Raw genomic sequence first — 14501 nt, forward strand, 5'->3', positions numbered from 1 at the left:
TATGATGTTGTGTCATGAATCATAGTGCTGGAAGTGCTCCTTCATTTCATGAAAAGTTTTAATTTAATGTACATTTGGAGCTGACTAACAATGCATTTTTAGGGGTCAAAACAATTAAATTTAATGTTGCCTGAAATGCATGTTTGATGGAAATAAGATGTTTGAGTAAGCAATGAATCCTTTCTAACTTCATGTCTTTCTTACAGTTGAAATTATTTTCTTGGGTTTTTGCAGTCTGTGAGCCACAGCCTTGGCCTTTTCCTTGTTATTAGTGCCAGTGTTTTACCATTTCTTCAAATAATCAATGTATGACTCTGTGTCAGTAACTCCCATTAGCCAACACATTCCTGCATCACCACTGAATGCATTTTGCCTTTTACAGACATCCTTCCTCATACCTGCCGGCTTCCCTCGCTTGTAAATGCTACCCGTATTCAAGGTCACTGCAAAACCTGCTTATCATTTCTCATCCTGATACATTAGTCCCTCAAGCTGCCTTACATTTTCTCTGGCATTTTAAAAGAAATATTGACTAATTTTCATTTTATATTTCTGTTTACTAAGTAGATTTTGCTATTTTGACATCTGACAATTCCATGACATGGGAGGTGCAATGTATTAACAGTTTTATTGCAAATCCAGAGAGAGGTCTTTAAAGTAGATCTAAGCCCAGATGAATGACTGTGCAAATCACTGGAGAAGGCTGATTTTTGTTGTGACTGTCATTCCAAAATGATTTTTCAGTCTGAATCCATGTCCTGTATAAACTATGGCTATATTTTCCATATTGATTTACAAAGTGCATGTTGTCATTGTAAGTGTATTGATTAGCTTTTAACATTGCTCATGTCACGTATGAATTATTAAACAGCCAATTGATACAAGCATCACCTCAACAGTTTACCTGCTTGGATAGTTATATACTACATTCCATAATGACCACAGTATCAGACAGACCACTGTGAACCGCCTTTTTATGTGTGTATATGATTTGCAGCTTTATATCTAACTGGAGTCCCCAGCCCCGCCAAACCCTGATGTATGACTCCAAACAGCAGCATTCAGGCCATAATTAGAGCACTGTTCTGACTAGAGTTCTTTCTGCCTGGGATAATTGAATCTTCATTACTGAGACTAGAAATATCACCACAATTTGAGCTGAATAAAAGGCCAAACCATTATACCTCTTCAGCATCATGCACTCTCCCCCCTTGAAGCAGCCACCAACTCTGTGAAATAATACCATACGAAATGTGGGTGGTGCACAGGAGCTGCTAGGCAAACTTTAAAACAATACTGCACACACTGAGCTAAGGGTGGTATTTTTAGACCCAGCTGGCCCCCATGTATCGGGAAGGTGATTGATTGGCCGTGATTTGGAGCAATATGATAACAATACCTAGCGTGGGCGCGAGAGGCTTAGGAGCATCTCTTCATATAACAAGGGGCACAGTTACAAATAAAACGATCTGGCCTAACAAACCTACCAGCAGCATTAAAGTGAACTCAGTACTTTAGGGGGAAATGTACTGTCAATTAAAAACATGTTTGTAGAGGTAGGCGCCTTAACCCCTCATCTTTTGTATATAATTATCATATGTATTGGCATTCCACATGACAAATATACCTGTTATTAATACCAACAACAAACATCCTGATTTATATTTTTAAAAGTAATGCTGCATCACACAGAGCCATGCTTTTGAACAACACCTTTCGCCAACAATAGTCTGACATGATTCATTTGAAATGGTAATACCAACAGGGCGTACATTGTGTAGCTAGTATAAAAACACTTTTTTTTTTTTTGTAACCTTTTTATTGCAGCTGCAGCTGCGAGAGTATAATGATGCGTTTTCCCTCCTCTTTAATCCTCTTTCTAGATGTCGAGTTCAGGTTGGATGATGAGTGAGTGTGTGGGTGTCAGACTGCCCTGGACACTCTATGAGGACAGTCATCAGCATACAAACCATGACCATCGCATTTATTTCACAATGTCAGTTCCATTTTTATATTATAAAATGACCACTGTGGCTCAGAGACCAAGTACACAATATATTATTTATTATATTACACATACTGTTAATTTTCAAGTGTTTCTGATGGAAAGGGGAGACATTATTGAGACTATTATTATAAACATCCATTCTGAAGGTGATCGGGACACAGTAGTAATCAGGTTCAAAACAGTGGAATTGCAACTCTAGCTTTTGGCAAATTTGTTGGTGCTATATCTAAATTATTCAGTAGTTTGTAGCCAATTTCTGTTTGAACAGGCTGTGTAAAATTGTTTGTGTTTGTGTTGTGTTGTTTGGGTATTAAAATGTATTGTTTTTGCAGTCTTTCAAAGTGTGCAGCCAGCAGCAAATTGTTTTCCATATCATTCAATGGCACTATTATCAACAAACAAGACACAAACACACAAGACAACCTTTTTACTGTATCAATTTAAAAACAAATAAAGGCATTAATAATACAACTGAAGGAAGTGTCACAACATGCATTGAGGTATGGTAAGTTTCAAATGACATTATTAAGCTTTCTGATTCACCATTTATCCAGGGTTTTAACTGGCACAAACAAAAATAGTTAAATGATGTGTGACCCTTTGTGACTGGACTTAATATTTCCATCAAATGAATACTGACTGATTAAAATGACAGATGCAGGGTTTGCACTGTGAGCCAGCTGAGACAGAAACAGTCTGCACATCTGGACTGACTAAAGCAGGCTTTGAGCTCAGTGGGAGAAAGGACACAGACGGACAGTGTACCTTACTTTTCATCTGTGCATGGGCGTGTTTGGAAGAGATCCATGTTTCTTTCCTGCCTTGATTTAAAAACAAACACAAAAACTAAACACGTGTGAAACTGAGATGAAATGTATACTGATTAAACAAAAAAACATCAGTGTGTCAAATGCTTATACACCTTTCAAAGTTTTGTCTTTAGCCTACAGGTGTATGACATTCGGAAATAAATTTGCAGTGGGACATTGATTTAGATGGATTTTTGACTTTCTAAATAAACTCCAATGCACTGACTTTATCCCAATGTTTCCCAAATATTTGCCTTGTTTTGACATTTCTTCGTTCGATTACAGTTATCTTTAGGCCTGCTGTATATTATAAAAGCTGTTACTTTAAAGAAGCCTTTTCATACACTTTTGCTCAGATTATTTACATTAATTGTATCACCGCGCATGATATTTGAAGTTACAAAGAGACCAGTTAATGTGTCACCGACATTGATTAATTGTGTCCGGAGATTGTCTGGCTTAGCTGATTTATAGATTGACGCGCAAGAACGCATTACGCACAATTCCAGTGCCTGTTTACAGTCTACCACTGTGACAAATATATCAGCAGTTGTATGAAGAAACAACAGTCAAAGAAGCTAATACTGATTTTTAAAGGGAACACCCTGACTAAATGACAGGTGTTTTAGTGGGACAGGGACTTCTTCAGGATGACGCATGAAGAGGAATGATACTGAGGTGAGGTGCTCCGAGTTGAAGTGAAGAGTGATGTGAGGCTCGTGGATGGGCGGATGGTCCGAGGGGACAGCGGTTTGAGGAGAAAGCAGTGAGTCATTTGCTGTGAACATCACACTTGGTGCACAACCTGACTGGGACAGCGTCAGACGGCAGACGCACGTTCTTGAGGCACGAGGAATTACTTTGGTTTTACCAGCAATTTATACTACAAACTATATTTTTCAGTTGGAGGAGTGGATTAGCTACGGTGAAGGCATGTGAAAATCTAATCTAAAGTTGGGTAAGTTCTGCTCTCTGTCGTGTCGCTTAATTTATCTCTGTTTTGGAAAGACAATGGTAAACCAAAAAAGGCGCGTTGAACTTGCATTATGTTTGACATGTTTTTCTAGCAGTTCAAATTTGTTCTGTTTCGCCGGAGTTATCTAAATCATCATCTAAAATATAACTGACGATAATTAGTGGGCTAGTTTGTTAGTTTGCTCACCACAGCCCCCAGAGTCTCCACTGCTCATAACCCTGGGAATACTCGTCATCAGTGTGGCGCTTTAGAATTCACAGCTGCCAAGTAAAGTAGCCGCTTGGTGCACGTTTCATGATGTTGTCACTATATCGACTTCCACTATGTTCTTTTCAAAGACTGTGCGTATCATACACCATAGTATCCCTCAGCATTGAACAGTGAGCTGCCAGCCACACCAACTATGTTTGAGAGATGAATTTGAGAGGCGAAATTGAGGCACGGTTGAGCACAAAGCACTCCGTACTCCATTGATTTTCAGCCATTGTGCCAGAGATATATGGTGCCTTGAGGTTTTGCCAGATGTGCCTTAGGAAAAAAAATAACATGTAGTTGTTTTACACATGTATTTAATTGAATATTTCGTATTTTTTGTGCCCCATGCAGAAAGCAAAACAGTTATCTTTGCCAAACTGAAAGCCCCAGACAAAGGGGCAAGGGAAATACAAGGGAAATATTGTTTTTATTTATTTTTTTCTAAATGGTTTATGTGGTATTATCACATGTCATGCTTTCTGGTCAGACTAATGCACATAGTTTCATTTAGGTGATGTGGTGATGGATTCTTGTGGTAAGACACCCTGTAAATAAAATTAAAACACAATGTTCTTGGAAGCAGTTAATCTCTTATCTGTGGTGACCTGAAAGCCCTAGTTTGGTAATGTTGTGGCACTTACTCAAGGAAAAGTTTACAAAGTACCAGTGTATAGCTCCAAAGAAATGTGCTCACAAATATGATGATGAGCCTGGCCAATGCTATGAATAAAGACATAACAATTATGTGGACCATCCCCTCCTCTGTCCTTTATAAGTAGGTGCTGATTTATGACTCTGGCTGATAATGCCAGCACAGGGGTGCATAGACAGGAGCTTGGCTGTCAGCGAAATAAAAACCTGTGGAGCATGCAAAACAGCTGTACATCCACTATAGTGTGAGGTGGACACTGAAGCGTGGATGAAAAGGTCAGCCACTGGTTAATCGTGAGGAGCACAGGGGGAGGGGGCTGCAGACTTGAGGGGACTACATAATGCCCCAATCTATCTGTTCACATACAAGTCTTAGGCATGTCTGGCCACAGTTTGGTTATTTAAGCCAAAAGGCGGCACAGTGGCTGGCACTCTGGTCTGACTGCGGGCCAGCCTGGGCCTTCCTGTGCAAAGTTTGCTCCCCCTTCCCCTCCATGTCTGAGAGGGTTTCCTCTGGCTGCTTGAGTTTTCCTCTTCTATCCAGTAGGATCCTGACCAAGTCTTGCTCAACATCTGGAGGTGGGTCCTCAGGTGCTGAACCCACTGTTCCTGACAGATTACCCATTTGATGGGTCAAATGCTGTAGACAAATTTGACAAGATTCAGGCTTGAATACAGTTTTAAAAAGTACATAAGTATATAGTAAATTTCAATCAACATTCTTTTCAAGGAATAGCTATGCCTCAGTACAGACATGATTAAATTCAAATGGGGCGATGTGTAGGGCTTTTCTTTTGGACATTTTCCAAGTCAAAGGACACAAGAACATACACAATGAAATTAATCATTTGCAACAGAGGGCTTTTCAGGCTAAGAAACAATTGCCTACAGCTCATACAGTAACCAGACTCTTTGTACAAAGATAACAGGAATCACAGTTTGGAAGTAAAACATATGTTTATCACTGAAGTCACCTATACGAGTGAGTGGGTATTGATATAACTGATGCAGAGAAGGACAAGAATGTCAAGAACAGGGTGCCATCAGTCAGCCTCTGGGCTTTAAACAACCAGAAAAGAGATAATCAGGTGCGAGGAATATCTATACCTTTTTGAACAGATTAGATACAACAGAAGCAGCCATGTTGTTTTGACACAAATTTTACAATATTTATGAGCTAATGTCCCCAATCACACATGTCTGAACTGTGGGAGATACAGGGCTCAGACTACATGCCTTTGTACAGGAAAAGACTGTAATCTAGGATAGCCAGGCATATGTCAAACTTACTCAAACAACTTTTTCAGCTCCGATACCAATATCAGTACTATCTGCCGATATTCGATATGAACTGATACAACTTTAGCAACTGAAAAAGTCCTTTTTTCCCCCAAAAAACCTGGTTAACTTGGTACAAAATGGATCCAATTGTGGCATATAATTCTTATTTATCTTTCAAGTAGCTATTGTCCAAATAATTTCCCATGTGGATCAATAAAGTTTGTCTAAGTCTTCTGAACAGCTTTGAATGAATAAAGATTTAAACATTATGAGACACCGTAAACCTACATAAACCAGTAAACAATCCTTCTATTATGTCAGTTAAAGACTCAAGTAGGATATCAGCTGAACCGATATGGGACTGATACTTGATCCTGCAAATTTTCCTGGATTGGCACTAATACCAGTATCATATTGGTGCATGCCTTGTAACCTGTCCTAAAAAGAAAAATATGTTGTGTCATTCAGTGTCATGCTCTATACCAGACCCTCACTAAATTCAAAGCAAACTTATAAGTCACTTTTAAACAATTACCACAGGACTTAATATCCAGTTGGCCAGCGCTAATAGTGCTTTCTGCTTCCCCTCTCCTCGGCGCTCAGTCGATAAACCCACGGTGAGGCGGTGGTCACATTGATCTTCACAACTGCAGTTAGTCACCCACAATCTTTAATAATAACACAATGCTGTTCAAAGTAAGCCTACACAACAAAAAGAAAAAACAAGAATTGACGTTTTATGTTTTAGCCTTGGTGCAATCATTCTGAGCTCTTCTTTATGTGTTATTTTTGCAGATACTTCCTCCTCCACAAATTGGCCTTACTTTCATCTGGAGTATACCACGGACTGCTGCTCTCCTGCCATCAAGTGATTTTTCTCCTTCTCCTTCTTCTTCTTTTTTTTTTTTTTTTTTCATTGAAAAATGGACTGGCACACTATATTTTGTCAATCCAAAGCTGTGCAAAGCTGCTACTGGATGTGTGGCCTCATCTGCCTTTGGTTTGATAATGTGTCATTGCTCCATCTGCATCTCTAGCAAACACCAGGTAACATTTGAAAGATGGATTACCTGGTTGTGTCACTAAATCTTTTTTTGTCAAATATGAAAGCCCTGCATCCAAGAGTTGTTGTTTTTTTTTCTTTATGCATCGCCCGCACAATGGTTCATTTAGCTGCAGCAGCAACATCATTCAAATTATGTTTTGACAAGAGCGACTTAATGTGATCATTACTTTAATGGCGGGTTTGTCAATGTCCCATTGTTCCTGTATTTCTCCTTGTAGTCTTGAAAACAAATAGGCCTGTTTAACTTAGTGGAGAGTGTGCTTTATGGGAACACAAAGTCCCCTCTGCTGGACAATATGACCCCAGCGCCTCTCACTTCTTCTCACTCCTTCAGCAGCAGCAGCAATAACAGCCATCTTCTTGTCCCTGAGTTTAATGTGGTAAAGGCTGTGGTTTTGGGCTTCGTACTTGGAGGTCTGATCTTGTTTGCAGTTGTGGGAAACATCTTGGTGATCCTGTCAGTGGTGTGCCATAAAAACCTCAGAACAGTTACGCATTACTTTATAGCCAACCTGGCTGTGGCGGACCTGCTCATCAGCTCCATCGTGCTACCTTTCTCTGCTATTTTGGAGATTTTGGACCGCTGGGTATTTGGCCGAGTCTTTTGCAATATTTGGGCAGCTGTGGATGTGCTCTGCTGCACTGCCTCCATCATGAGTCTATGTGTCATCTCAGTGGATCGTTACATTGGAGTGAGTTACCCTTTGAGATACCCAGCAATGATGACAAAGCGCCGGGCACTGCTGGCTGTGTTGCTCCTTTGGGTGCTGTCTGTCATAATATCCATCGGACCTTTATTTGGATGGAAAGAGCCTGCCCCAGAGGATGAAACTATCTGCAAGATCACAGAAGAGCCGGGGTATGCCATCTTCTCAGCTGTGGGCTCCTTCTACCTCCCATTGGCAATCATTCTGGCCATGTACTGTCGAGTGTATGTGGTCGCCCATAGGGAGAGTCAGGGTCTAAGAGAGGGTCAAAAGACAGAGAAGTCTCACTCAGAGCATGTTATACTCCGGATACATCGAGGCAACGCCACAGTGTCTGAAGATGAAGCGCTCAGAAGCAGTAAGCACTTTGCCCTTCGCCTATTGAAGTTTTCCAGAGAGAAGAAAGCGGCAAAAACCCTGGGCATCGTGGTGGGTTGCTTTGTGCTCTGCTGGCTCCCCTTCTTCCTGGTGCTGCCAATTGGTGGGTATACAGTACACGCATTCATGAAAATAGGTTACATATATTACTTATTTACTTATTTACTTATTATTATTTATAATTATAATTAAATAGACAATTGACAATTGACTGATGACCATTGCATGTACAATTATGATAAAAAAGCATGGCAATACAAGAACAATTTGCACACTAAAAACTCTTTTTAAATAGTTTTTAACATTTTTTAAATAGTAAAAGTTATTGACTGTAAATTTTGGGAGGCTATTTGTCTGTCCACTCTATTAACTGTACTTTAGTAATCATAGCACTATTGTACCACAATAATAAAGGTTGGGTTAAAAGTAACACTAGTAGTTGTAGTTGTAGTAGTTGTTGTTGCAGTTGTAGTAATAGCTGTAGTCATAGTAGTTGTTGTAGTAGTAGTTGTAGTAGTAATCAATTGTGGCTTAATTTATTTATTTATTTTTTCTCAGAGCACATCACAATCACAATCCTCGTGAGTCAGGTTTATTAATCAAAACCATTTCACTTAATTCATTTTGCAGATGCATCCATTAATTGACTATCTTTAAGTGGAGCTGAGTTAAATCATTTCATACTGTGGTAATTAAATGTCCTCAGTGACTCTTTACTCCAGCTTTTGTGTGACCTGGTGTGCGCCGTAATAACAGCTCTGAGTCAGACAGGTAGAAATATCCATTAGTGGCGGTCTCTAATAATAGCTGTTATAAATCTTTCTGGTTTCCATTGGCTCTGTTGTGTCCAAACAAAAGAACACAATTTCACGTATTACGTACAAAAGCTTTGGATTGAAGTGTTGATCTTACACCCCCTTTTGTCTAAGATTTACATTGTTGCAATGGCAGTCTAGGAAAGACTAATGGAGCCATCACACAGCTGTCAGACCTGATCCAGTTTCTTTGCATTTTGAGGAACATAGAGTTTGATTGAAACAAGGCTTCTAGCCAAGTGACATGGTTCATTACCATTGCACTATACACTATATACAGAGGTGAGTAGGTGAGTAGTCATTGTAGTAAAGTAGGATTACTGCTGTAGAAGTACCATGTAATAGCGCAAAAAAAAAAAAGTATTTTTAGAAATTACTATTTAATTAAAGGTTAGTGCTATATGTAACATCTTATTTATAATTGGAAGTTAATGTAACTGGAGGAACAAAACATTAAATATTGCATACAATCAGGTCAAAGGACAGACAACCAAACTGTGAAAAATCATAAGTGAAGAAGCAATGCAAGAAAGTAATTTTCTAATTATTTAATACTATCAATATAAAACTTCTATTTCTTGGAGACTTATAATGGTAACCAAAACAGTATTGTTACGCTGTAAAACGAGTAAAACTGTGGTGTTTGAAAACTACGCAAAAGTACAGCCAATCTTAAGTTTAATGGTAGTTGATTACTATGCACCTCTATACAGATCAGTGGAGTTTCTTTATGTTTTTCCACTGAAAGGGCATTTACAGAACTATATCAGTTTGTATCCAGGTAATTGCATGAACTGTACTGTAACTTAACATAAGCTAGTGTTAATGGGGTTGGTATGCGAGGTGAGGAAATCCAAAACCAAGTTCATGCATGATTATTTATAAAGCCCTTTGGGCTTCTGTTTGAGAGCACACTCTCATGTTCTTAAATATAGCTGATACCAGTTTGTGGAGGTCAGTACTGACTAGGAAAGAAGCTTACCATTTCTCCATTACTAATACTGGCACCCGTGCATGTAGGCAATGATATTTTTAGATGAAAACTGTAAAACATTGTTTTGGATATGCAGTTTCCTGTGTGGCCATGTCTGAAACATTGAACATTATTTAAATTATTGTCTACTGATATGTGTTGACAAAACAATAATATTGTTCCCATGTCCTGTTTACATTCTAGCATATGCTACCTGTTTATCAAATTGCCAACACAAATAAGTAATTTCTCACAAATTCATCAACTTCATCTTCATTAAATTCATCTTCTTTTTGGCTCTTTTGTTTAAAATGAACTGGTCCCGTATTCTGCCGTATCGAATATTTGTCTAGTGCATAGCAACATAAACTGAATTGTTTGTAAGAGCTCAATAACATTTTCTCCTTGGTTTAAAATAGATGGTGTATATTTCAGCCACACAAGGGTAACTTGTTAAATTATTTTAATGTAAGAATCTCCCCCAAGTGACAAACGGCTGTGCATATAATGTCGTCATGAAGTCGATTGTCTGCATCTTCATTTAGAAACCCATTCACAACTCCTCAATTAATCTGCACAGTAATGATGAGGTTCTAATTAGAAACTGTCAAGGGGCTGTCTGTGTGGAAGACATTTTGGGTCAATTTAGTATCACCTGGATAAATGGCCAAAGTGTACATGCGGTGTAACATTGCCTTTTTGGTTCTTTTGTGGCTGCATGTTGATTTGTGAGATGTTCATGCCAGGAATAGAGTGGCCAATTGGTGTGCTTTTTACCCAGGATTCAAAACATACTCCTTTGATCATAATTTGAACCAAAGACCCTCTGATCTGAGGGTGGATGCTTACTGTCTCGGCCAACATTATCATTGCTCATTATGAAGAGTCCATAATGATGTTAGTGGAACACTGAAAAGCCCTTTATGGAACCAATTTTTGCTGGTTTAATAGTAATTTTACTTTATTCACAATTAATTTGATCTATACATTTATTATACATTATTATATTTTAATTAAAATGTTTTGATTGAATGGTTGTGATGATTAATCATGCAATGGCTTCAGGGGGGTTTGCCAAATCTCAATTTGAAAACACTGTGCAGATAAACTGGTTTGACCACTGACATCCTGTGTTTCTTGTTAATACAGGCTCCATGTTCCCTGCCTATAGACCCTCAGACACTGTTTTTAAGATCACCTTTTGGCTGGGCTACTTCAACAGCTGCATTAACCCTATCATCTACCCTTGCTCCAACCAGGAGTTCAAAAAAGCTTTCCAGAGCTTACTCGGCTGTTTAAAGGAGACCCCAAGGCTGCATCATCTAACCCAGTGCCAGGGTCCTCAGTGTCGTCCAAACTCACTGGGATTGGATAATAACCGCACCCCATCCCGCCTCAGCCCTTCGTCCTCTCTAGGCCTCTCCAGAACACCGTCCTCCAGGGACAGCAGAGACTGGAAAGTGTTTTCTGGAAGTCCAACAAGTGGAACAGGCCAGACTGAAAAAAAAAGGACAAAAGTGGCCAAATTATGTAGTAAAAGCTTTCACCAAACATGCTGCTGTTTCTTTAATGGTCAGACGGTCCAAAAAGAGACAAACTGTACTAAAAACCCTGTGGTCACAAATCTTCCCACCATCAAAATCCATCAACTCTCTTTGTCTGAGAAAGGGGACCCAGTATAACAAATATAATCTTTTATCTATTAGTCATTACTTTATTTTCAAGGTAGATTTGTCTTGGCTTAAGACTAAGGATAGTTGTGATCATTGTGTATGTGAATGCTTTGAACTGTGACCGGAAACCTCACACTTTCTATTTAAAAAGGGAAAAATACCATGTTCATGATTTATGGCCCTTGAATGCTGCAAAACTACATCAGTCTGAATACATTAACTACATTATGGAGTAGTTTAGAGGTTCATGCATAGTTCAATTATTTATTTGTAATACAAATAAATATTTCTCTATTTATTTCTTATACAAAACAGTTTACATTCTCCAAGGTGTGAGCTATTGGTGTGTCTGTTTTCTCTGCTGTAACCCCATTCCATGAAGTTGTACTGTGGAATATGCCACACTGAATATTTTGTTTACATAACAAATGGTATTTTAGAAACTTGTAACTTTAAATTAACTTTCTAGGTTCAAAATTTATTCAGTGCATTGTAACTGTTAAAAAAAAAAGACTTGACTCTTTTATATTAATATTATGCACTTTTAAGATGTATAAAATGTGGGAATTATTAGTTATTATGTTTTGCATGACGTAAAGTGTATGAGAAGTGCTGGCCATTGTTTCTACCACTACAATAATCATTCAGTAAATCAATTCAATCACAAAACAAATAATTTTTTTTTTTTTAACTCTTGCTTTTATTTATATTTTTCCCCAAATGAGAGCAGTATTACGTCATATTCTTGTACCTTGTGTTAGTGCCAGCTGGCTGCCTTTAATTTACTAATATAAGGTTTACGTGATCTTGTGGTTTTTGACCTCAATCCTGATCAGTCCCAAGCCTCTTAAAATCCCCCAGATTTAGAGATGTCTCATTACAAAAGCTAAGCACAGTCAAATTATGTAAAATACCCATTTTGAAAGACAAAGATTAATTTGGGCTTTTTAGCATCTTTTGTTTTAGTTGTTAGGTTACATGTTATGGCATAAAAAGTATAATGCTCCTTTGTTTTATCATTCTGTAACCACACTAGAGATTGGCCATAAATGTCATTTTCTTTTCAGGGTTTTCTCTGCTGTGAGATCCAGTCAAAGGAGAGCCTTCTGTTCTTGCAAACATTAAAAGGCCAAGAGGACAGGGTCAGTCTGCCAACACTATTGGTTTGGTTTCTGGAGCTCTACTTCTTCTGTCCTACTGGCATGTACTCCCACAGTGGTGGTGAGGGGGAGGCAAGACAGTATCATTAAAGGGCCCATATTACACTATTTTCTGATCTATGTTATAATGTTGTTTCCTCATCACAAACATACCTATAGTTGTGTTTTGTTTTGTTGACTCATGTTTAACACACAAACCCTGCATATTTAAGATGAGTTCTTCTATCAGACTGAAAACACTCTGTTGCACTTTGTGATGTCATGTGTGCTCCACTGTATTTTTAACGGCATGCACCTTCACCATGAAAACTACCACTACATGATATCACAAGATGGAACACAATATGAGCTTTGGAGATGTAGACAGACTAATAATAAAAGTTTACTCAAACATGTGTGAATGAAACAAAGCACAACTCCAGGAATGTTTTTGAGGAGGTAAAACATTATAACATGGCTAAAAACTCACAAGAGTCAGTTTCAAGAGGATGGTGGAACCTGAATTGAAAGCACCTAAATCACTATGTAAATGTCATTGAGAGAAAGTGAAAAAAGGTAAATTACTCTGATCTGTTCAAAATATGGTATATTTTAGGCCAGTTTAATTCAGGCAAGAAGAAAAAATAGTATTGATATAAAAAATGAGGTAGACTCCAGAAATACAATAAATAGTACAATCTGCTTCTACATGAAAAGGGACAATTCATTTTTCCTACCTCTGTATGGAAAAAGTGGTGCATGGGATTATTCACACACAAGCCCCCACTGACAAACAGTAGTGTCATGCTCTATAAAGAAAGCTCATGTTTCAAATACTTTTATATTATAATTAGATCAGTAACCTTGCAGAATCAGTCAGCTTTAGCCCACTGCAGTGTGAGAATGGCCTTGACAAAGAAGTTATTGGATTAATGTAGGTCCCCTCTACAGTGTTCTTCAGTCTTCAGTGTGCTGAGAGGAGTTAAAATGTGTATGGGTTAAAATAAAAATGTAAGTGTATTTTTATTATGCATTCAGATATTTTTAAACTTTTACCCAGAAGTTAACAATGTTAGAGCTTGCTTTCTGTGATTTGGGCTATAAGCTACTATACACTATGCCTGTCTAATGAACACAATACATGTTCATTGTTGGGGGATACCTTAATCACTTCCTTCACGCCTTTGCTTCCTAAAATGCTCTATATTAAGAAAAGGGTGTGCTATAATAGACCTAGATCTGTGCGTCTGCTCCACATGACCGAAAGCCTCGCATATGATGTTACTTTTCACCCTCAGTGCTCTCATGAATAGCAGGACCCCCTTTCCCCCCCTTGTTTAATCAGTGCGCTCGGCTCATCATACAAACTCCTAATTGGACAACTGTCTCGGTGCCAAAGGCGTCGCTCCAACTCATCACAGACTTCAGAGGACTTGTGCACGCTCCATGAAACTGTAGCTCAGTTTGTTTTACCGCTGGGGTTCCTGTGGGAGAAACTTGATGGCGTTTTGATGAATAACGACTCTGTGTCCCCCCCTACTGGCTGCCTAAAGTAAGTCACTTCAGTTAGTCTATACTATGTCATTATTTGGTTATATCTCTTTACAATATTAAGTTGTTTGTTTTAACATGATTGTGAGGGGAAGAAGGGGGAAAAAACACCAACTTAACTAGAAAATGTTTATATATATATATATATAAAATATATGTGAGATGAATATGGTTGGTTTAAGTGTTTTATTCCACTGAAGTTCACATAGATGGGGCTGG

At 38.5% G+C, this 14501-nt stretch overlaps 2 protein-coding genes across 2 annotated transcripts in view; one reads left to right on the plus strand and one right to left on the minus strand.

Moving 5' to 3' along the window:
* Nucleotides 1-5324, minus strand: part of snrnp200 (small nuclear ribonucleoprotein 200 (U5)) — a 15006-nt gene extending 9682 nt beyond the window's left edge. Inside the window, exons 1-2 of the mRNA XM_055161519.1 lie at nucleotides 5143-5324; nucleotides 3492-3657 (exon numbers count right to left, since the gene is read on the minus strand). Coding sequence (XP_055017494.1) covers nucleotides 3492-3657; nucleotides 5143-5324 — 348 coding nt within the window. The remainder of the gene's footprint in view (nucleotides 1-3491; nucleotides 3658-5142) is intronic.
* Nucleotides 5325-7217: 1893 nt separating this feature from the next.
* adra1aa (adrenoceptor alpha 1Aa) lies at nucleotides 7218-11601 on the plus strand. Its single transcript, XM_020935557.2, has 3 exons — nucleotides 7218-7224; nucleotides 7281-8234; nucleotides 11069-11601. The coding sequence occupies exons 1-3, from the start codon at nucleotides 7218-7220 to the stop codon at nucleotides 11599-11601; spliced, it is 1494 nt and encodes a 497-aa protein (XP_020791216.2).
* The last annotated feature ends 2900 nt before the right edge of the window (nucleotides 11602-14501 follow it).

This window comes from Boleophthalmus pectinirostris, unplaced genomic scaffold, assembly GCF_026225935.1.
Source record: "Boleophthalmus pectinirostris isolate CB_2022bp ecotype Guang Dong unplaced genomic scaffold, ASM2622593v1 HiC_scaffold_4, whole genome shotgun sequence".
NCBI lineage: Eukaryota > Metazoa > Chordata > Actinopteri > Gobiiformes > Gobiidae > Boleophthalmus > Boleophthalmus pectinirostris.